The sequence below is a fragment of the Populus euphratica genome, unplaced genomic scaffold (genome assembly GCF_000495115.2).
Source record: "Populus euphratica unplaced genomic scaffold, PopEup_1.0 scaffold71.1, whole genome shotgun sequence".
In the NCBI taxonomy this organism is placed as follows: Eukaryota; Viridiplantae; Streptophyta; class Magnoliopsida; order Malpighiales; family Salicaceae; genus Populus; species Populus euphratica.
Window position 1 is genome coordinate 310,944 of NW_011499949.1, and position 24,517 is coordinate 335,460.

The 24,517-nt window shown below is 29.8% G+C and overlaps 3 protein-coding genes across 3 annotated transcripts; all 3 read left to right on the top strand.

Moving 5' to 3' along the window:
* The first annotated feature begins 4,581 nt into the window (after positions 1 to 4,581).
* Positions 4,582 to 6,649, top strand: LOC105137805 (uncharacterized). Its single transcript, XM_011043686.1, has one exon. The coding sequence runs from the start codon at positions 4,934 to 4,936 to the stop codon at positions 6,512 to 6,514; it is 1,581 nt and encodes a 526-aa protein (XP_011041988.1). The 5' UTR covers positions 4,582 to 4,933; the 3' UTR covers positions 6,515 to 6,649.
* Positions 6,650 to 9,773: 3,124 nt separating this feature from the next.
* On the top strand, positions 9,774 to 10,372 carry LOC105137807 (uncharacterized). The gene has a single exon (XM_011043687.1). The coding sequence runs from the start codon at positions 9,883 to 9,885 to the stop codon at positions 10,156 to 10,158; it is 276 nt and encodes a 91-aa protein (XP_011041989.1). The 5' UTR covers positions 9,774 to 9,882; the 3' UTR covers positions 10,159 to 10,372.
* Positions 10,373 to 20,209: 9,837 nt separating this feature from the next.
* Positions 20,210 to 21,388, top strand: LOC105137808 (uncharacterized). Its single transcript, XM_011043688.1, has 2 exons — positions 20,210 to 20,730; positions 21,022 to 21,388. The coding sequence occupies exons 1-2, from the start codon at positions 20,337 to 20,339 to the stop codon at positions 21,054 to 21,056; spliced, it is 429 nt and encodes a 142-aa protein (XP_011041990.1). The 5' UTR covers positions 20,210 to 20,336; the 3' UTR covers positions 21,057 to 21,388.
* Positions 21,389 to 24,517: the final 3,129 nt, after the last annotated feature.

Below are 24,517 nucleotides of genomic sequence, written 5' to 3' on the forward strand. Positions count from 1 at the left end.
TAATTGACCATTAAACTTTTAATTTTTTCAATCTAACCCTCGACTTTTGTCAATTAGGCTCTATAGTCCAACGTCTTTTGTAAATTGGTCCTTGACTGTGAATTTCTTTAATTAACTTCTAATTTACCCTAAAACTTCAATTTGCTTGTAATTTAACCCTTTATTTCAATCAATTAACTTGGTAAAAATTAAATTTGATCTCTTAAAATTTCAATCTTCTCAATTAAGCCCAAATTAGGCTCCTAAACTTAATGTTTCACCAATTATGCCCCAAATAAAATTGATTTGACCCATTTAAAGTATAATTAAGTCCTTGCGCTTAATTAAATCATTCAATTGGACCCAAATTAATACTTAAATATAATTAAAATTCAATTTGGCCCATGATTAAATCAAACTGGCCTAATAAAAATTTAATTATGCCTTTAAACTTAATTTTTATGCAAATTCATCTAATAATAATTTAATTTAACCTTCAGTTTGTATTTTCTTCTCCATTCTTGGGCATAATGAGATACACTTAGATCTTGAATTTTCTTCAAAATTGCAGCTTGATTTTTTTTCTATTTTTGTAGTCCTTCTTGTTCTGCTTTCTCCATATTGCCAGTCTTTGTTTTATTTTTTTTATTTTTATTAAAAAATAGTGATTTTTAGGAAATAACCCAGAATTGGGTTATGACAATAATCATACTAGTAAAGGATTTTTCTTAAATTAAAAGCAATGATTTTAATTGATTATGAAAGATTAATTAATAAAACATAAAAAAATTAAATATGAAAACTTGTAAAGAAATAATTTTAGAGATTAAATTGAAAAGACATACTAAAATTGAGAAAAGTGAAGGGTAAATGTGAAAACTCAATAATGTATGGATGCTAATGTATCATTTCTTAAATGGGAATAAAAATACAAATAAGACAATTTATAAAGCTATGAGTAAAAAAAATTAGATATGATTTGTATCAATCAATATTTTTTTACATAAGCTCAAAGAAAAAATAAAAAAATAAAATGATAAAAAAATCAATTCTTTAGAGACCAAAATGAAATATTTTAATGTATAAACTTAAAATCAATATTGCTATTAGATTATTAATGTCAATCTCAATGCTACTCTTGTTATATGTTAAATTCTAAAACCCTCCCGCCCACTTTTAATGTTTATTATAGATAGAATTAGCTATTTAACATGCATTACGTTATAAGTAAAATATTTTTTTATAAAAAATTATGCATGTAGAATTTTCCAACATGTACTTTAATATAAAAATTATAAATGTAAATCAGAAAACTTATGCTTACATATAATTAAATAAATTAAAAACCATATGTATCAAAAATAATAATAATAAAATCATTAACAATAATTAAAGATAAAAACAAAAAACTGATAAATATATATAGAACAAAATATTTGACATTTTAATACGTGCCTTTCACTTATTTGTGTTGAAAGACTTTGTTTGTCAAAATCATATTCTTATTCAATCAAATGATAATATAAACAAATACACATGAAATTGGTTGAATAAAAAAAAATATTATGTAAGGTAATACATATTATAAATATTATCCAAAAAATATCTTTATTTATATAAAACATAAAAAAAATTATAGATGAATTTAAATAATCTCTTCAAAAACTAAATACATAAAAATTAACTACAAAAAGTTTTTCATTTGAAAGATAGTATATCAATGAAATAAAAGAGAGAATATGTATTATTTTAAATATAAATAATTTTTAAAAAAAATTATAAAAAAATTAATTGTTGTTAGGTAAGTCGGCTACCTAACCCATTTTGTTAGGACTACTTGCTTCAGCTTTTATTTTTTTAATTGTAGTTGGGGCGAATAACATATTATCTGTTTTAATTTTTTTGAACAACGTCTTATAAAAAAAAAGAGTAAATGATAATAAAGGTAAACTAATTTGTTCAACAATTCTTTTATTTTGGTATTAACTATGTACATTTCCAATATGAAAGTGATTATTTTTCCCATCTTGTAATTGGATCATACATTTATTTAAAAATTCATTGAATAATAAAACTAATATTGATAAATAGAGAAAATTTAAAATAAAATAAAAAAACTGAAAATTGACATAATGATTATGTAAGATTTAGTATACTCTTTTTTATGCAAGTGTACCATCCAAATTCATCTTTATAATTTTGACCATATTAACATAAAATTTCTACACCTTTCCAAGTTCCCTTCATGTGAATTTTATTTCTAGGATTTTTAAAGAATTTCTATTCATTATCTTTAAAGATAATTTTATGAATATAAAGGGTATATAAAGTGGTAACATCAATTTTTATAATATAATCCTAATTTCTTTTTATTGTTCAACCAGGTGTATCTTTTTTGCTAGCTGAATCACACAAAAACAATAATTAAAAGGAAAACAATGTGAGTCCATCCATATTAATTCATTAAGTTTATGAGTCAGATTATGAGATTGAAATAATTTTATAAAAAATAAAAAAAAAAACTATAAAGTCTATTTTTAAAAAATAATCAACAAAGAGTAATGAGATAAAAAAACAAAATAAGTAAAAAAACAGTGTGAACCCGTGACCAGGATTGTTTGAATAAAAACTTCAAATCTAAAAAAATCACAAAGCCTAAATTTTAATAAATTAAATGCCAAAGGTTGAGATTGAAAACATTCTATCACAAAAAAATATCTTTAAAAAATTAAAAAATTAGTTTTGGATGAAAAGACTAAATTAAAAAAAAATCAATTTTACAAAAAAAAAATAAAAAAAAACCATCAAGGGAATGAGGATCAAATATATGAAAAAATTTAAAAATTAAAATTTTGATTAAAAAATGAAATTAAAAAATTAAAAGTTTAAAAAAGAAGCAAGAAAAAAATAAATGAAAAACATCACAATGAAATTTGAAAAACCAAAACATGAAAAAATCAGATTGAATGATGCAATTAAAAAATAATAAAAAATTATAAAAAAGCTAAGGATACAAATTAAAATTAAAAAAAATGAGGAATATTACTCAAATATTCTCATCCAAGGAGATTTCCATGAATTTTTCAATGCTAGGCATGAATTTCAAGTGACAAGAAAGAAATGAGAAGAAAAAAAAAATAGCTTTGATAACAATTCGTCCATCATATTCTAATACGCACTGCATGTGAAGGAAGAAGACACTGTGAGCAATCAATTACATTATGGAAAAAAATATTTGACCATTAAATAACACTTCACACGTCTTTAAAACTCTATGGAATCTTCTAAGCGCCTCTGCGTGTGAGACATGCTCTTGGTGGATTTGATTTTTTAATAATTTTTGAATTACTAAAAAGACCAATTTAACCCCTTACCCATTCAATTATAGTGAAAAAAACCTAGACAAAAATATAAATAATAGCCCTAAAAAATACATTAATTTTGAAAGCGAGGGTAATTTAGTAACTTTAATGTGCATTAAAATGTGAAATTTAAAAAAAGCCCTTAGAAAACAACCGTAATTTTTTTTCTTTTTGAAGGTAGTGAAAGGATTTTACTATTTAGAAAACAAAAAGGACCATTTTACCCTTGAAGTTAGTTTTCTTGATTGATTTAATGAAAGATAAAATGCTGATTTGATGAAAGGCATAAACATTAATTCACTATTACAACCCGCAGTAGACTCTCATTAGTGCTACAATGAATATTCCACTTCCTATATATTTTTGATAAATTAAGGAAATTAAAATGGAATCTAAAATAAAAATAATAAATCTGAAAAATCCTAGGAAAATAACAAAATTAGCCTAAACAACAACGTTAGACCTAACTACAGGAGATCCAAGAATCAAATAAGCAATAAAATAGTTTCTCATAAAACAATTGCAGAATCACCAGAAAAATTTAAATCCAATTTAATAATTAAATCTTTTGTTATTTTAATTTTAAAGTGCCAGCCTAATTTGTTGTGATAAATCCTTTTATTAAATCTACATCTATCCGACTAGTATTTGAAAATATTTGTGAGGCTATCTAGATAATCAACTTGAATTAAATCCCCATTTAATAGCATCAAATCCTCATCCGAGCAATCACAACCTTTAATTTCTACAAGTCTATCTGCATCGTATCACTAACTGTGGTAAATCTTGGCTCTACTTTCTATATTATAGTGTCGTTTAGTTATTCAAAGCATGTAACATATTTCTCAATATTTCATTCATGCATGCATAGAGAAAATAAAGATTTAAATTAAGAAAAGAAGTATCAGATTGATCGATGGAATGCGAGAGCTATAATAGTGTAATTGATGTGAGAAATAGCGAATAGGATTATATACAGCACCACTTACATATGGATCATCATTATTGATGTGAAAAATAACGAATAGGATTATGTACAGCACCACTTACATATGGATCATCATTTGCAGACATTCTTTGAACTTGATGAGTATAATTGTTCCAACGAACACTCTCTGACCTATGCGAACCCCATATAGATTAAGAGAAGGAAAAAACAAAAGATGACAGGTAAAAAAGGAGACGAAAGCAAAAGCAGTCTATCTTCTCGTGTTCTTGGCATGCACGCCCTGTGGTTTATGTGCTTCTTCTGTTCTCTTCTTTGTTTCTTTCCACTCTAACTAGCGCTTCTATCAATGCTTTGACAGCTTACATGGCAAAAGAAAAGCAAGAGAATAGTGGGCTTCACCTTTAGCTTTATCTTTGCTGCTGCTTTTTCTAAACCTCAACACTTCTTTTTAGCGTTTGCCATAAGGTTGCATTTGCATATGTCTCACCTGTACTGTGCTAGTGTCCAAAGCCATAAACATACACAATCCAACATAATCTATCAACATTCTCCACCTTCTCTTCTCATTTGTCATCTTCTATACAAATAGCTAGGCAGAGACAAAATCACAATTCACCAGCCCAAGAACACACGACAGACTGATATGGATATATTGTCACAACTTTGGTCACTCTTAGGTCTTCTCACAGTCCTTCAAAACATCTTACCTGCACAAGTCCTCTCCCTTCTTCACTCCCTCATTGAGTCCCTCCAAGACCTCATTTCCCAATATTCATACTTTGACATCCCGGAATTTAATGGCTGCTGTGGTGTTGACATCAATGATCTCTATCGCCATGTCAACCTCTACCTCAACTCTGTCAACTCCTCTGCCACTGCCTCCACTTGCCGACGCTTCTCCCTCTCCCGGTCCAGGTCATCCAATTGCATTTCCTTCACTATAGCTCCCAATCACACCATCCACGACTCCTTCAATGGCCACTCACTTTGTTGGACACACCATGTTGACACTGTACAGGACTCATTAGAAGAGAAACGTAGCTTTACTCTCAGACTTCCAAAGAGACACCGGCATATGCTGCTGTCGCCTTATCTCCAGCATGTGACATCGCGTGCTGAAGAGTTCGAGCGAGTATCAAGAGAGAGGAGGCTGTTTACTAACAATGGCAATGCTTCATACGAGTCAGGTTGGGTCTCAGTTCCTTTCCGCCATCCATCCACCTTCGAAACGCTGGCTCTGGAGCCTCAATTGAAGAGGCAGATCATGGAGGACTTGAAGGCATTTGCTCGTGGCAGAGAGTATTATCATAGAGTTGGGAGGGCATGGAAGAGGGGTTACTTGCTCTATGGTCCTCCAGGATCAGGCAAATCAAGTCTAATAGCTGCAATGGCTAATTATTTGTGCTATGATGTGTATGATCTTGAACTCACCAAAGTCACAGACAACTCAGATCTCAGAGCTCTGCTAATCCAAACTAGCAATAGATCAATAATTGTGATTGAGGACATAGATTGTTCCCTTGATCTCACTGCTGATAGAATGCTAAAGGCCACTACTGCTACAGCTACAAGAAGGAAAAGATCATCATCATCATCAGGTTATAATAAGGACCCGGGTTCAGGCAATTATCAGTTGTTAGAGGAGAGTGGGCGTGTTACCTTATCAGGTCTCCTCAACTTCACAGATGGATTATGGTCATGTTGCGGGGAGGAGAGGATAATAGTGTTCACAACCAATCATAGAGACAGAGTAGATCCCGCATTGGTTAGATGCGGGCGGATGGATGTGCATGTAAGCTTAGGCCCTTGTGGTATGCACGCGTTCAAGGCATTGGCCATGAACTATCTTGGGATAGAGTGGCATTCTTTGTTTGATGTGGTAGAGAGCTGTATACGGTCAGGTGGCGCACTCACTCCTGCTCAGATAGGGGAGATATTGCTGCGGAATAGAGGGAGCAATGCTGATTTAGCAATGACAGAAGTGGTGTCTGCAATGCAAGCCAGAATTTTGAGTACTGGTGGCTCTGAACATCTAAATACTATTATAGAGTATGAAGATACGGTGACCTTGACAAGGTCACCACAGAGTGTGTTAACGGTAGGGTCGTCACCGGAGAATTGGGACTCATCTCCAGGCAAGATTAGCGGGAAGAAGAGGAAGGCAAAGTTTCTTGTTAGATTAAGATCTTTGACCAAGTCCGGCTCTGGTAGAAGGGGTGTGTGAGAGTTTCGATGTGCTCTTGTCTTGTGAAAGTTTTGAAAATTAATTGAAACACCAGCTTTCCTTAATCGATCCTACCAAGCTCCATAAAATGGAGAAATTTTCGGTTTATTATTTATATGAGCATATTCTCATCAACTTCAGTTAAAATGTAAATTTTCAGTGGTTTAATCTTCAGCACCCAACAATATATTTTGTTTTTGTGTTTGGATTGACAAGTTACTATATAATTTCAATTCACTCTCACTATATACTTCTATGCTAATAAGTAAATACCTTCAGAGAGTACTGCTATTCTGTGATCTGTTTATTTTTTAATGTCCTGCACAATCTATGTCAGGTAGATGTCTTGGTCAACTCGTATTACTCATTTAAGCTTACCGATGGATTGCACCGTATGAGTGAAAAAAGTGAAATATAAATGCAAGAAAAAGATGAAAGAAAATGAATGGCATTGAGGTATATTATTTTTAACCTATTGATTAGCCAACACTACTTACTTGTGTGAGGAGTTACACCTAATCAATAAAATATTGAAGGGTTAGTTGTGAAGGAGTCTCTGTCGTGGCATGGAGATTAATTTCACGTATCCTGGAAATGTCTTGATTTTTACTATTAATAATATATATAAATCTAAAAAAACAATAGGATTAATGGCTTTTTGAAAGTTTAATACAAACCACCTTAATTAATGATATTTTAAAATTTAATATGCTCAAAATAAAGTTATTTAATATTTAAATAGTGGTTAATCAAATATTCATGTCAATATTTCTTTCTTCTTAGCCCATGAAATATGAAATTAATGGTAGAAGTTTTGGTCCCTATAAAATAGTCTTTATTTATGAAACTTAAAGATCTTTTAATGATAAAATTAATATTTATAAATAGAAATGATAATAAATAAAAGAAAAAAACTTCAAATTTCAAGAATAAAAGTGCTTATTCTTGTTTTTGTGTGATTAATACTTTGAGAACTGAGATATCAACAAGTCTATGAATTGAGTTTGAACCCTTTTCCATGCAAGTAAATAAGTTTGGAGAGTACAATTTTTTTTTTTTATCTAGGTGGTTCAAGAAATATTTGTATTCTCTAAATCTTGTTATTTTAATGAAGTGAAATTGTTGAAAAGTCAATTTCTCTAAATAGCATTAACAAGGAATAAAATTCCTTTATATGTCATTAATAAGATGAAAGTATAGTAAGACATCATAAAACCTTTTATAAGAAGAGGATTATTTTTTATATTTTATATATCTAAAGATATAAGAAATGATTATTTTTAACATGAAAATATCATGTCAATAATCTTAAATTAGAATCTTATGATGCTAACATTGATTTTTAAAATTAACCAGGTTTAGGATGCAACTAAACCTAAAGAAAATTGTATTTTGCTATATCTTTATTAACTTAGACTAAGCTCATGACAAAATTTAATTATATTGAGTTTGATATTTTACAAGATTTATAGTAATTTGAGCTTATCTCATAACTAAATTTAAGCATATTAAGTTTGATATTTTCTTAGATCCACATTTAATTATATAACACTGGGTTTTTTCTTTTTTAAAACATAAAAATATTGAACCAACTCATCAAATTCCTATAGTTCCGATTAGAAACTGTTAACGAGCACTCCTTTAAACTATTCCACCTTGCAACCTCTTCGTTCCATACATTATCAAGTACGAGAACAAATGCTTTCTTTCCAATTCCTCTTCATCGCCCCACAAAGGATGATGAGTTGGTCGAAGGAGCTATATCGGGCTACCTCTTTCCCTAAGTTTTTCAAGAATTGCATTTAGATTCTTCATACCACCCGTTGGTTTATCTAGAATTTCTAACATATCTCCTTCAATCATATAATCATCAAAACCCTCAGAAACAACCCAAAGTTACATCATTAAGTTTTTCTCCTTCACTACTCAACCCACCACTCTCGCTAAAGTTGTCTTTCCCAGACCAGGCATACCAACTTGTTGATTACTCGACTATTCAGCAAGTTAATAAATTTGGAGAAATTGATAACCCTTCCTATAACAACTTCTGAGCTGTCAAGGAAGGAGACTGTCTTTTGATCGAGGCTAATTTGATGGGTTTTATCAATAGATGCAACTCTAAGTCCGAATCCAGCTGCCTCTTTCTGTTTTCTTTTATCTCGTTGAGAGAGATTCATTGATCTTCTTAACATTTAGAGCCATATTTAGATGGAATGCGCGCAACGGGGCTTGTAAGGGAAAAGAAATTGCAAACCTTTCTGCTCTGTTGGTTTCCAATCTCTACCTTCTGCTGAGGAAGGTGATAATCAAACTCCTGTACATATTCAGCATCATTGGTTCCTATCACTTGGAGTGAAATCCTACCTAACAATTGTTTTTTCCGTTAAAAGTCTAATAATCATTTGAACCTTTTCAGTAAAGGATCATGATCATCAAGATTCAGGAACACGGATTGATATACAATTACTATCAAGTTAATTTGTATTTGAGCAGCATTAAGATGGCGCTTGTGTGGGAATTCCATTAGTTTATGCTGCAGCTTATGGCTAAGTGTTGAAAATAATGAGTCACGTCCAGCAAATGGACAACAGAAAGTGATGTGGAGCCACATAATGCCCTGGAAAGCAAACACCTTCCCCTTTGGAACTCATCGTTTTTCTTTGTTGAGATTGAATAATAGCAGATCAAGCTCTCTCGTGCGGTATAAGTAATCTAATCGTCATTCTTCATGGCCCTAGTAATGGCCGGTTTGAACAGTTCTTTAAGAAATTTAATTAAGCATTCATTTTTTTAAGGTTGACTTTTCCATTAAACTTAATAATTATCCTTAATTAATAATCAAAGAATTAGAAATCGCTGATTTTCTCAGCTGATGATGGTGGTTGGTGAATGTTTAAGGGCCGTAATTGTAGACCATAAATATAGATCTAGAAATCAAGATTGACCAGTCAACTCTTTCCAGCAACTTCCATGTAATACCTGTCACTCTTTCCAGCAACTTCCATGTAATACCTTAAGAACAACAAGTTTTGGTATATTTTGGCCAATAAGTTGCTATCAAGACAAGGGATAAAGAGGGTCCTACTCTTAGGTGGCATGAATTTTCCTTCGTACAATTGTGCGAACATCAATTTGTTATCATCGTGCACGTATCTATGCGTGGCAAGGATTAAGGATAACGAAGAGCAGTATAAGCCCGCGTGCCAAATTATTGAATGCTTGAAAAGTAAGCCGCCCCGTCAAGGATGATGTTCTAACAGGGATGCCTCTCACTATAAATAGATGGTTTCATGAGCTCATTTGGAGTTAAGGATTCAACAGCTTATTTTTGTCAAGATAAACTATCGTATACTTAGAGCAAAAGACATATGATGGAAAGCAGCTTAGGGGACGTGTTATTGAAGGTGGCGATGTTTGTCATCGTCCAAGGATTGGTCTATCTCATCCTTTCAAAATCATCCAATATTTTCTCCAAGACACATGATAAGAGATCATCTAGCTTCAAGACAGCTCGCTCTGTTAGCATTCGACGGATTCTTGCTGCTCTACAAGACTTACCTGCCGGCGGTGAGTTGTCTCCAGCTTCTTCAAAGAGCATGCAAGTGCAATCCCCTACCGCTAAGAAGTCTGAAGATCGAAGGTGATCATGTATAGCTAACTGATTATGGCTAGCTAGCTCCACACACACACACACACAGATTGGGTTTTAATCAAAATATATATCTTGTGAACCACATATAGCCAGAAGTGATTTAATTAGTTGGACAAGATTGTGTTTAAGATATAGTATGTATGAGCGGATTTGAGTGATTCTTTAATTTTTTTGGTTCATTTTCCAGTATTGTATTGATGTTCATATTAAGAATATATAGTATCTGAAAGTTGAAATTAGTTAATTTGGTATAGAATAAATAGTTTAAGCTATGCTTTTGTTATCTAACTATTAATTTGATGATTGAGGAGCATGTTTAGTATTAAAGAGGAGTTGGTAGAGTAAAAAATGAATAAAAGTGTTCGTTTAATTGCGTTCCAACCGTGCGGTTGGCAACTCTAAATGAAAGCCTCAATTGAATATATTAAAAGCGAGAGATTAGGGAAAGTTGATTGAATTAACACCTTTTTTACCTAGCTAGATGGATATTTTTCATTAACGCTACTACATTTAATAATTCTATAGATGAAATATTCTATTGGTATCTACTCTATTATTTTATCGAGATGAATTTTACCAACTTATTCATGAATAAAAAAATTCATCAATTTCTTTTTTGTTGGCATTTCTATCAATAAAAAAAAACCTAATGATTTTACAAACTGAAAATATACTAAATTTTTTTTAGTAGCTAGAATATACTAATAGAATAAATTCGTCGGTGATTGATAGTAACATTTAGAGTAATTTTTTCCAATCCTCTGTAAAATACCAACAGAATAATTTCATAGGTAATGTAACAGTTGAAGTGATATATGCAATAATTTTTTTTCAACTCTTTAAAATATACCAACAGATTGTGTCTGTTGGTAACTTCGTTCGTAATAATTAAAAAATATATATTTTTTAAAAATCTATTGAAAAAATTGAAAAATTAAGTTGTATAAAATTCAAATATATAAAAATAAATTATCTTAATATAAAAGCCAAATATTCATTACAAATTTATATGTTCAAATAAAATTAAACTAGAATAAAGATGGTGCTAGAGGAGAAGATTGGTCGTTCTTGGGATTACAAGGCTAAAAAGAGGGCACACGTACCACTTATTTGTGATCTCAAATCCATGACCACTTGGCGGAGTTCTTCATAATCTACAAAGATTCTTTCATATTTTTCACTGAGATGGGCTATGTGTTCTTGCAATGCCTCAAACTTCTGAGATTGGGTGCTCAATATCGATTGTGAATTCCCAATGGTTAAGACACTACAGGCTATCTATAAGTTCTTGACCGTAGTGTTGGAGAGTCTGTACATCTGATTTTTATCGGATCCATCAGACAATACTGCTTCCATCTATAAATCTGTATCAAAATCTGGGTGGGTTAAAGAATTGTCCCCATATCTCTCCCTTAACTGGCTGTTATGTCCCTTGAAAATAAAAAATGAGATCATAAAATCCAATTTAAAAAAATAATAACTTATAAAAAAAAATAGTTGAACGAACATACCCCAAAGTGTTGAGCGCGGTTGTCGATGAACTATTACACCTCTTTTTAGCGATCTTCACTTTGCATGTGCGTGTCCATAAAAAGCTCTATTAGGCCTGGCTCACGTCTAAGATCCATAGCCAATAATAAAAAATATTGCAAGTTAAATATATTAAAATTAATCTTATCATCCGCTTCACATGTGAAACGAACACAATAAAGCCGTTGGTGTGCGTGGTAACTAAATCGTGAATTTGTCAACTCCAGTTTCGCGGACTGGACTATAAGTATCATGTGAAATGCTCAGACAACACATGCAGAATCTATTCTATTCATATACTCTTTGGGATGTATGGCGGCTTGAAATTCTTCAAACTACCACATCATTCTAGTTTGGTAGAGAGTTTTCTTTGGCATATTTCTTAGATTTTTTATGTATCTCATACAAAAAAATCACATAACCTGCATTATACAAACATATTCTGTATGAGTTTATGACAAATAAAATTTTAATATTTAAAATTTAAAAGAAAACATTATTGTATTGTTTTCGATGTTATCTAGTTGTAACGTGATTCTCCAAAACCCCCCTCACAACATTATCATTTGCTTTATCCCACTCAAATTTAGCCTTGCATTAAAGATTTATAAAAAAATAAATCAATAATTTCAATAAAGTAAAGGAATTAACATAAAAAATAGTTAAAACTTTAAGTTAACGCTAACCTTAAATCTTGTAAATCATGCATCGATATAAGGTTTTAAATCAGGATGCTTAGGAACCTGGCTCTATTGAAATAATAGAATTTGCATTGATGATTTAAACGCTGATGTTATTACTCGGCAACGTCAATGTATGTGAGTCTAAAAATATATAAATTTAATGAAATATTATTTGTTCATAAATTGTTAAGTACAAACCAATTCAAAGCAAAGCAAACTTACATTGAAAGGTTGTCCTTTCAATATGCCTCGTACTTACGGGTAAATGGATCCCAATGTGAAGAAAAACCGCTTCTACGTTGGGGAACTACACTCAAAGAAGCAACTTCTTAAGTCAGCACAGGTGCCTCTTCTTGGTCGGCACCTAATGACATATTGTTGTCATCTTCACTGCTAGAAGAACTAGCTGCAATCATATGCTCATGATATGGAATTGATTTTTTCTTATGCATCGATACAAATTTGATGAATATTTGCATAATCAATTTCGATTTAAAAAAATAATTCGGCAGCACTTCTTTTATACTAGAAACTGCAGAGAATATTCAATCTTGTAAATATACAACATATGATAAACCAGTTGATTTTATTTTATTTTTACCTATAATTTTTTATTATTATTTTCAACGTGATAATATTTTTAATCCTAAATTGACAAGAATTTTTTGTAATTAAATTTAATCCTATATATTCAAATGATATTTATACTATAAATTTAACAATAATAATTAAAATTCATCAAAATAATAAAATATTATTGCAATGTAGACAATAAAATAGATAAAAAAAAGGAAAGAAATATAGGCTTTAGCAATGAAAAATTCTTACCTTAATAAGTGTGTTTTTTTTTTTCAGAGTTTATCTACCAAAAAAATAAAAAATACATTGTTAATAAATTAAAGAAAAGAAAAAAAAAGAAAATATATCAAAAGATTCACCACATATACCTGTTAATATATATATCAAAAGATTCACCACATATACTTATTAATTGTGTTGAGAGAAAAAATACCTTAAATTCTACTATGTGGGACTATAATTGAGGACAAGAGTGGAGGATAAGAGGATTTGAGAGAGTGAGTAATTGTTATAATGAGAGAAAAACATGAAGTTCTTATGTCCTCATTGGTTTTATACTACATTTTATTGAGAAAATTATCGATTAAATATTAAATATTATTATTTTAAATTATTCTGTTAGTGATTCCCTCTGTAACTTCACCATGAATTTTTCATTTCGTACTAAAATTTTCAAAAAACCCTCTAGATTTTTTAAGGTTATTCGTGATTTCATTGGTAAAACTGTAAATAATATACAGTCAGAGATGCATTAATTGCAAGTGCTTTGGAATTCACAGTCCATCGATAATTTTCTTGGGAACTTGCCACCAAGGTTGTCAAAAATGCATTTTTGACACGAAATATAAAATATAAAATATAAAATAAACTCAGATCGTAAAATCGTAAAACCATAAAGAGTTTTTTTTTTCATACATAGTTTAAGCACCTTAAAATACATGCTTCAAATAAAAATTCATACATAGTTCAAACATCTTAAAATACATGGCTCAAATAAAAATTCATACATAATTTAAGTAACTTTTCATAAATAATAATTAACAAACTTAAAACAAACAATATGCTGATATGTCATGTAAACTAAATTCAATTTCATTGCCTTTATCTTCCTTATTATTCCTCAGACATTTCTTAATATTATTATCATTATCATTCATTTTCCTCATTATCCCACATCAAGTATATTACCAGAAGAATATTTTCTAGATGCTATAAGTTCAACAACTCAAGAATCAACTCAAATTAGCCATGTAATCAATCCAAACATAATGTGATTCTCGTTATTTTTTGTTAAAAAAGAAGTGCTTTAATACATGTGTTAAAATCTGCAATGATAAGAAAACTCACTATAATATTCTCATTCAGCAACTAATCTATTAAAATCCATACATGACAGTCCTTAAAATATACTAAATCTGTAATGGTAAAAATCAAAAGGGAAGACCAAAAACTTATTTCTCCGATTCAAATGAGAAAGAGCATAAATAGAGTAATTATTTCTCTGATTCAATAATAATTGACATCTTAATTATTATTATTATTTCTCTCTAGTCTCCACCATTAACAAAATATTATGAACAATTAAACATATTCCCTTTACTAAATTTGCCATTAATAAAACAAACGAGAAAGAGGTAGAGAGCATCAAATGAGAGCATGAATTTTTGAATAAAAATTCATTACCAAATCACTTTAAAATTTCTATTGCATATTCATTACCCAATCATTTCAAAATCGTCATACTAATCATTCCATCAAGCAAAACATTATAAAGGGAATAATTTTTATTCATAATCATTGGCAAGTGTTGTTGATAAAGATTGAAGAGGAAGTTGTTGATGAAGAGTGAAGACTGAAGAGGATGTTGTTGATGATGAAAAAAAAAAGAAGGTAAAAAGCTGTTAATAAAGAGTCGAAAATAAAACTCTAAAGTTTGAGGAGAAAACTGTTGATGCTGGGAAAAAAAAGGAGATCATTGCTGCTTGCCCTTGTTGATGAACAGTGAAGACTGAAGAATCATTGATGATGGAAAAAAAGAAGAAGAAAAGAGGCAGAAAGTTGTTGATGAAGAATCAAAGACTGAACTCTGAAGCTTTTCTCTATTGTTGTTGATGCAGAGGAATCCATGAGCCATCGATCTCAAAGCTTTTCTCTTAAAAAGATTAGGAATTGAGTGTAAAACATAAATGAGTGATGTGGAGTGTAGACAATTAGCATGTGGCTATTGGTCTGGAGGAAACATATATTGCACCATTATAATGCAGTATATGTTTTTTGTTGAAATCATAAAACCAGTACCAAAATCATTATTTTTTGTGATTTTACCAATTTCACTCGATTTTAACATGATTTTATCAATTTTTGAGTTTTTAAAGTGATTCAACACGTTAAGCATATATTAACTCGTAAAATCGTACAATTTGAACCTTGTTTGCCACTCACTTAGACTTTAATTGCCATCACTGACATGAAAAGAAGAACAATTCCCTTCACATCTTGAATACAATCTCAAGGGGTGGGGAACAATTACCTTTGCTTCTAAAATACACCGATGAAAACAAACCATTGGTGTTTTACACAGTGAACAATGCTAGGATGAGGGGAACAATTCTCTTTGCCTCATAAATACACTTACGAACACAAACCATCGGTATTTTCATTAGTGTTTTGTATAGTGAATGACTATCTGTATTCCTTATGTATCTATCATACAAATACTTATATTGAAAGTTGCATACATAATACAATAACACAAGTTCACATAGAAATTATAAAGTAAATAATAAATACTTTTTTGTTGAGAATGTTGTCAATAACTATTATATTATAGTTTATGACATTACATTTTCTTATTTTAATAGTTGGTCAGAATATTGTTCTTCTTCTTCTTCTTCAATTAACTCATTGTCATCTCCATTGCAATCTTCTATGTTGATAACATTGCTATCATCATCTTCATTAACTGGTACTTATTTGCTAGAGCTCATAACAACATTCAACTTTTTAGCTTTAATATCAATAAAAATATTATCAAAGACGTGAAAATTTAAATTTTCTGCTAAGTCAATTGATGGAGCAACTCGATATGGTTTAATTAACTCGCTAACTTGAAAGACATCATCTCCTATATTTAAGTCATTGTTCTTATCCTAAACAACCTCAACATGACTTTTAGCTTTGGTTTTCAATACCAAATAATCAATCAACTTCTAAAAGATCCTTTCTAAAAAAAAGGGGTGTATGTGTAATAAATTTGTTGACATTGCTTGAGGAAAACAAAAACATTGTTGATGTTGTGGAGTATAACTTTTGAGTTAATTTTGGCCAAACCATGATGGGATCTACTCTGACTTCTTTGTCAGTGGTGTCATACCAATAATATTAGAATAAAAAGACTATATTATGCTTGCTATGATAATGTAATTTAATTACCTCCTCTAATTTCTCATAATAGTTAACTTCAAAATCATTAGAAGTCGATTCTTTAACACAAACACCACTATTATATATCTTTGTACCCTATCTATTTTCTTGACTATAAAACACATATCCATTAACAAAATAATCGTTATAGCATTTCATCTTTCTTTCAGGATCCAAACTTAATAAAGATAATTAAGCACTAGCATTCATTTTTAATTTATAAATCTTGTACATCAAGTACAATAATGAATAATAAACAAGAATTATGTAATGAAGTTAAGTATCCCAATAGATAATGAATTTGTAATAATACTTACATATGTTCTGAATAACATAGAAAATTATTCATCTTGTAATCGAAAAACTTAGGATTCAGTCAACTATAAGTTATTAGACATTAAATATTAACAATGTTGCCTACGATCAAGGTATTCAACAATGAATGAGTTTGTGATATTACAAGAGGTAAACAATCCATTTATGACAAAGTTTAAGTAGTATATATATTTACTGAATAAAAGGTCTAGTTCATCACAGTTAAATAATATATTATTTTAGAAAAATACCCTTTACTGATAGTTTTTTTTTTGTACGGGTCGTCCAGAATTGAAGAATATTGACAAGTTCTTACTCAAAGACACTTCATCATCATCATACCTTAGAATGTGATTGATTTGTATTATCAAATGAGACTTGAAATAATATGAGATAAATATTGAGATCTCTTCAACAATAAAGGTCTTACATATCGAAACCTCAATATATGAAATTAAATAAATTTTTTTCAAATAAACAAAAATTTACACAATTAAGAACAAACACTTTTATTCTTAGAATTTAAATCTTAGAATTTAAAGGTTATTCTCTCATTTATTTCATTTTCTTAGTAGAAATTATTGTTATTCTCTTATTTATTTCATTTTCTTAGTAGAAATTATTGATTTTATTATTGAAAGTTCCTTAAATCCCATAAAGAACTATTTTATAGGTGTAAATTCGTACCACCAATCATCAACTTTCTACACTCTAAAAAAGAAAATATTAGCGCGAAAATATGATCATCTTCTATCCAAAAACTTAAAAACCATTATTCCTATGTATAATGAAATTTTTCGACATCGTGATTAACAAAATTTGATAAAATCTAGAAATCGATATTAATTTTCTAAGAACTTTTAGAAGTATATATAAAAACTCCAACTTGTAAAGTCAAACTCCCTTTTTGAAAATCTAAAGCCAATCTTTTAGGAGTTGTTGAGCTAAAAAAACAAACTTATATTTAATCTTTGTCCGTGTGGGTTTGATAAATAAATAAATAATTGTATCGGTTTTTTGTGTGGGTTTGATAAATAAATAAATAAATAAATAATTGTATCGGTTTTTTGAACTTATCACTTCAAGCATAATTTAATTTAATTTAACTTCCAAACACCATAATAAGATATAGAACCATATAATTTAATCAAATCGTGCATCATATTCTCCATTAGCAGTCACAATTCACAAGTTGTTTGCTTGAGGGTCAAATAGTTTAGAAGTCCAAAACGTGTGTCTTAATTTTGCCAATCTTTCTGGCCTTTGATTAATTTCTCAATAAGAACATGATCAAGGCATTAATTAAGACTACATAATTTTTATATTAATTAAAATATTGAAGCTTTACTGATATGGGAATCATATAAAACAGAAAAAGATATAACAATTGGAAAATTAATGCTTGATTAAAATTAATCGCGTTCATTGGCTATTGAAGTGAAGGAAACTGTTCAAACAACAACATTTTCCATCAAAATACATTGAATTACACCTCTTTCAAATAATTAAATAATTTTTCTTTAATTACTCAAATGATCACACTCATACAAAGGCAGCGAATGTCTAGCAAATTTATCTGGACTACTTGACCTTAACGTGTGGTTTCATGTAAACTTAAACTTGTAAAGTCAAATTTCTTAAAATTTGGAAAATCACTCAAACAAGATATCCAGTGGGTGGAAGAAATTCACTGCTGATAATTACTCCTCCCCCCTAGTATCATACAACCAAATAGAGGCCTTAATTAGGTCTCGTATATTTACATATATTCATATCCATAATTATTATGCTTGATCACTTCAAATATGAATTTTAGCTGAATAATTTAGTACAACATGAAAGGTAGCTGATAGGCTTTTTTACCTGTATATACACATACATACATACATACATATACACATACATATACATATACATACAAACAAACAATCAAGCACTAAAAAAACATAGAGGCGCATATAAAATATTTTTGTTGAAAGAAATCCGTGGATCAAGCCTCAAAATACCTAGAGGTAGATACAATATCTTGTTGTTGGAATAAATCTCATGTGTTTTCTTATTCCAAAAGGAAACTATCGTGATGCCATAGCAACAAATGCATATGCCTAAAGGAAATCCAATCAATAGCAGAAGGGATAGAAGAGGCACTGAGGAAACGTAAGAAAAGAAACATGGGTTTTCTGTAACAAAATATTTGTGTCATCCATGATCTCTTCTCTGGAGGAACATGCATGCGGGTTTAGCGATGAACGAGTCTTGTGGGTGTCATTGTCTCTGATTTGATTTGATTTGATTTTCAGTACAGATCACAAACTCTTGCAATTGTAATGTCTCACTGCTGCCATCTTCACGTGCACATCCACCAGCACCCATCAAACGTTTACTTCATCCTCACCTCACTAGCTTGTAGTACTCTTACCCTAATTTGACAAGTTTTTTCTTTTATGTTTAGTGTTACTAATTGTAATTTATTAATTTTATTTAAACTCCTTCCACATTTCGTGCCTTAATTGTTTGTTTCATTGGTGATATATATACAGCAGATGTTTTTAAATTAAATTGGAGTAAGCATTAATTTGATGTTTTGAGTATTTTTTAATAATTTTAATATTTTCATACCAAAATAATTTTTTAAAAAATTAATTTTATCATGATTTTGATGTTTTTTTTAATCCATTGAATTAATAAACTACAACCTTCATAACACACACACACGTAAGTTTTTGGTTTAGTTGGGCCAAGACCTAACTAAGCCACACAAGACTTGGTTGGGTTAGGCCCTGCCAAGTTTAGTTAGTGCAAAATTTTGTTTTTTGATTTTTATATTTGTTATTTGAATATTTAAAACTCAAATATTAATTTAATTATCAAAGTGTTTTTTTATTCCATTAAAAAATTATTAGGTAAAATTCTAGAACCAAAACTTATCATTTAAAAAAGGTCTATTTCTGTGAAGTTTTTCTATAACTTAATTAAACCTCAAAACTATATAAAACTACAAAACAAAAATGAATGTAATTAAGTGTAACTGAAAGTTTACCAAATAATTTTTACTAATTGTATATGAGTTCTTGTTGCTAGCATTTTAGAATTTAATTAGAAGTTACTTATATAAGACTAAATAAACTCCACAAGCTATAAATTTAATTAAAATTCATGATGAAATTGAGCTGACCATGTCCCTTTTCCTTTTCATACCAAATACAAAAAAAAACCCTCCGAAACTTCTTGGGCTGTTGTAAGAGGGGAATTGAGATATGTATATTATACGGTTTACATACACATACTATATGCGTATTTTCAGCTTATTGGCTTCAGGCAGGAAAAGGCAAATTTAAGCCTACTTTCCAGTTGGTTTGTTTCATTGACTCTTATAATTCTATATAGCATAACCGATCGATCTCTCTCCTTGTATCCAAATCCTGTTTCCAAAAGACAGCCTCAATTATCATTAATTAATTATCAAACACCCCTTTTTTAATCAAGTCAATTGCCCGACTTCCCTTCTATTTAAGCCTACATTTATTCCTTGCCCCCCAGCATAGACAGATTGATATCATCTCAACCTAGCTAAATACTTCAAGCTCTCTCCTTTCTTCTCCTACCCTTCTTTCTTGCTATATAGCACTTGTATATAACCATGGAAGGTATAGTTAGGCCGCACTCATGTGACCCTAAATCATCACCTCCTTCTAAGCTAGGCATTCACAGAGATTCACATGTAATATCAAAGTTGATCAAGCCCAAAGTTCGCGTAATTCACATATTTGCACCACAGATTATAAAGACTGATGTTGCAGATTTTAGAGAGCTTGTTCAAAGACTCACTGGCCAACCTTGTGAAAGTAAAGGCATGATCAAGAAGAAAGCAGGTAGCAGTAGTACTGCAGACAAGGGAAAGAAGAACACAGCAGGTTCCTCAATAAGTGAGTCAAACAAGAAATCCATGCGTCAGTTGCCAGAGTTGGGGTTGCCTAGTTTGATTAGAGCAGAGAAACTTAAGGTGGAGGAGGAAGCAAATAAAATGTGGGGAGGTGAGTGTTCTTCAAGTAACTGTAATTTCCTTGATGGGTTTGAAGATTTGAATGGTTTTATACATGATTTGGGTGACAACTTTCCGTTGACAACAACTAATTCACAATCTACTCATGGAATGGATGTTTATGAAGACATATGCACACCTTTCTTGGCAAAAGGTGGATTAGTTTAATTTGAAGGGCATGGCAGGGTTTGGCTTTTGGTTCTTCATCAATCCTGTCAGTCGATGACTTTCTCTCACAAGACAAATTGAGATAAAGGGTGAGCTTTGTTTGATGGGTTTGCAGATTTGGATGTGCAGCTGATTGATTTTGTCATATGAGGCATGCATGAGCTAGATAGATGAGCTTCCTCAATCTTCTTTCGTGGACATGGTTAATTTATGGTTTCTTCATGGTTTTGTTTCCACGGATTTGCTTAGTGAGACAGGTCTCTCATCTCTAAATCTATGGAGGATTGACTTCTAGAACTGGGTTCGTTTTGGGTTTTCTTCTTCTTCTTCTTTTGGCTTTGCTTTGTTTTGTTGACTTTATGACCTGATCTCCAGCAAGTAAATATTTCAATGCACACATATTTTGCCGACTTTTTAATGTCTTGATTGTACTGAGCAACTGGTCTTGGACATTACACGCTTTCCTTTTCATTTTTTCCGCAGACTATTCTCCAATTTCTTCTTTTTTGCCTTGAGTTCGAGAAACACATTGTGAACCAGCACTATTCACCCCTTCATAAAATATTATAATAGATAATATTATAGATTTTTATAGATTTTATTTTAGTTTATAAAATTTTATTGTATACAATTTAATTTAAATTGAAGATAAATACTTAGTTAAAGGTGAAATTAGAAAAAAGAAAAGAAAAAAAGATCGAACTAATACAAATATTAAACATGATTGGCTTTCAAAAGATCACATGGAAAATCCATTTCAATCCTTGATCTTTAAAAATATCGCAATATATACTATTTAGGTTCCTTTAATTTTTCACAAAATCAATTTTTATATATAAGTTTTTATTTATATTATTTTTTAATTTCTAATTAGAGAAAGAAGAAAGAGGTTGTTGAATTCTGACCAGGAGAGACAAATTCACCATTAGCTCTATTTCTATTTACCAAAATGGGTTTTTTCAGTGTCCATGGGCTCCCTAAGATGAGAGAGACTTCATGACAATTTCTTGAAGTCTTAAAATTACATAAAAAACAAATTTAAGTTGAGAGAGTCAAAACTAAACTGGCTTGATTTTAGAATTTTAAATTTTTTTTTTGGTATTTGAAATTAATGAAATAGTTTGTAAGTGTTATAAAAGTGTTCATAAAGTGTTTTTGAGTTGAAATAACTTTAAAATTAGGTTTTTCAGACAAGAGATAAGCTGCCTCGATTTTCAACCACCATATTAGTGACCAGAATCTAGGCTCGCAAATGACATGTCGTCTTTCTTAATAGGTAACGTGTCACTTGCTTATGTTTTTTCAAAATAAGCCTAGGTCCGTCAGCACTCCTAGGCTCTTCATTTCAATGGCTCAAACTTCCTAGATTATTGGCCCATGAGTTTGGATCCTTTTGACCTTATATTTTTTTCAAAAGGTTAAATATAAATTTTTTTAAAGAAATATTGACCCTCATTAAGTTTATAATTCAAGTCACGGGTTTAACAAATTAAACTACAACAACTAGAAAATTATTTTTTTTCTAATATTATTTTTTTTACTCATATCTTTTTTGTATATATCTTTTTAAAAATTAATTTTAAAATTTATATTTCAATTAATATCCCTCATCAATGATTTTGTGTTTTTACTTATTTAATCTTTTTTTATAGAGATTGTATTTTTTTATGGTGTTGTCTGTATTTAATTTCTGAAAAAATTATTTTGATTCTTCAATATTTTTATAATTTTTTTGTATACAAGAACTTTATTTTTAAAAATAAAAAATATTATTTTCAAATAATACTTCTGATATATACAACCTTGCATAATATGTTTTTCTCGTTTATTTTTTAATCAATTTAATATGTATGTCTATTTTTAATGTCATTTAATTGAATAAAAAAATAATTAGAATTCAATAAACACAACTGGATAAATATTCTATTTATTGACACATTCGATTTTTTTATTTTAATTTTAGTTATCATTAAAACATTTTTCCCTGTTTATTACCATACATAGTTCTCAATTTATTTGATTATATATATGTATAAGCTTTTTAATTTACACTTTAATTTTTGAAGAGATTTTTTTTTAATTTAGTTATGATTATACATATATATCACTTTTGTAGATGAACTTTATTTTTTTAAATTAATAAATTTTATTTTCAAATAATAATTTTAATACATGTGGCTTTGCATAAGTTTAAAATATATGTCTATTTTTATTATCATTTAATTGAATAAAAAAATTATTTTAAGAAATAAATTTAGTAAAGACAACCTGTAAATATCTCATCTTATAAGATTAAATATTTTAATTTACACTTTTTTTTTAATTTTTTCAGTTTTATTTTTAATTATCTATATATTAACATATATAGTTCTCAATTTATTTAATTATATGTATTATATGTAAACTTTTAAATTTTCACGCAAAATGTTTTTAACTACAAAAACAATGTTGAAAAAACCTATATAAAAAACTATTTGTCAAAAAAAAATTATTTAACCCAGCATAGATGTGTGTGTGTCTAATGTTGAGCATTTAATATAATTAAGGTTGCCATAATGAAGAGAGAATAAAATCATGGTAGTAAAAACCGTATTGGATGGTTGATTTGTTAAACTCGAGACTCCAAGCTTGACTCAAATTGGGTTTATTAGTTGAATAAGTTAAGATTTTAATTTCATATGACTCCTCTAATTTTTCTGTGATTTGAATCCTGTGAAATTGTGTCATCAATGTTGTTAATACACATTTTTCTTTGCCGCGTTTTCCTTCTAGAAAGTCTTCCTTGAGCCACGTCACCAAAAATCATACAATAAAAAAATAAATGATAAAATTGATATAGATACGTGGAAGGTAAAATAAAATTAAAAGAAAAACACATCAAAAAATAAATAAAATAGCATAAATAAAATTAAATAGTAAAACACATCAAAAAATAAATAAAATAGCAGAGAATTGTGTTTTATTGATTAAAAAGAGATTTTGTTCAGTCTTTTTGGGAGAAAGTTCGAGAGAATATGATAATATTAAAAATAAATAAATAAATATTATTTTAAAGTATTATTAATTAAAAAATACTCTTGAAAAACCCCATCCCCTCATTTCCTAGAAAGCAGTAAATCCACCTCTAGACAGAACACAAAAGTCAACACCAAACTTTGTCAACTTTCTCGAAACCAGCAGCTGATTGGGGAGCTTCAACGTTTCTCTAAAATACAATACCTAACCGCCACGATTTGCAAGATTAGATGGGTATACTTTTATCAGTAATGGGCGATGCATGCCGCAGCATCTCTTGAACCATTTATTTATTATGAAATCTTATACCGTACTCAATTTAAATTATTATTTTTTTAATGCTATTAAATATCATGTGGAGAAGACCATCAATGAACAGAAAGTCTGGTTCATGTGGGGCAAGTTCCCATCCACCTTCCCCCTTGAAACTCATGATTCAATCAGCTCATTATACTGTTTCTCTTTCTTGTTTGTGTAGAAATGACACAGAAGAAACGATGTGAAAAGAAGAAGAGTAGAAGGAAACTGGTTCAAGCCATGCCGAGAACAATGATCTCATGCCGTCCATTGACTTGAACTTTTGATGAGAAGATGGA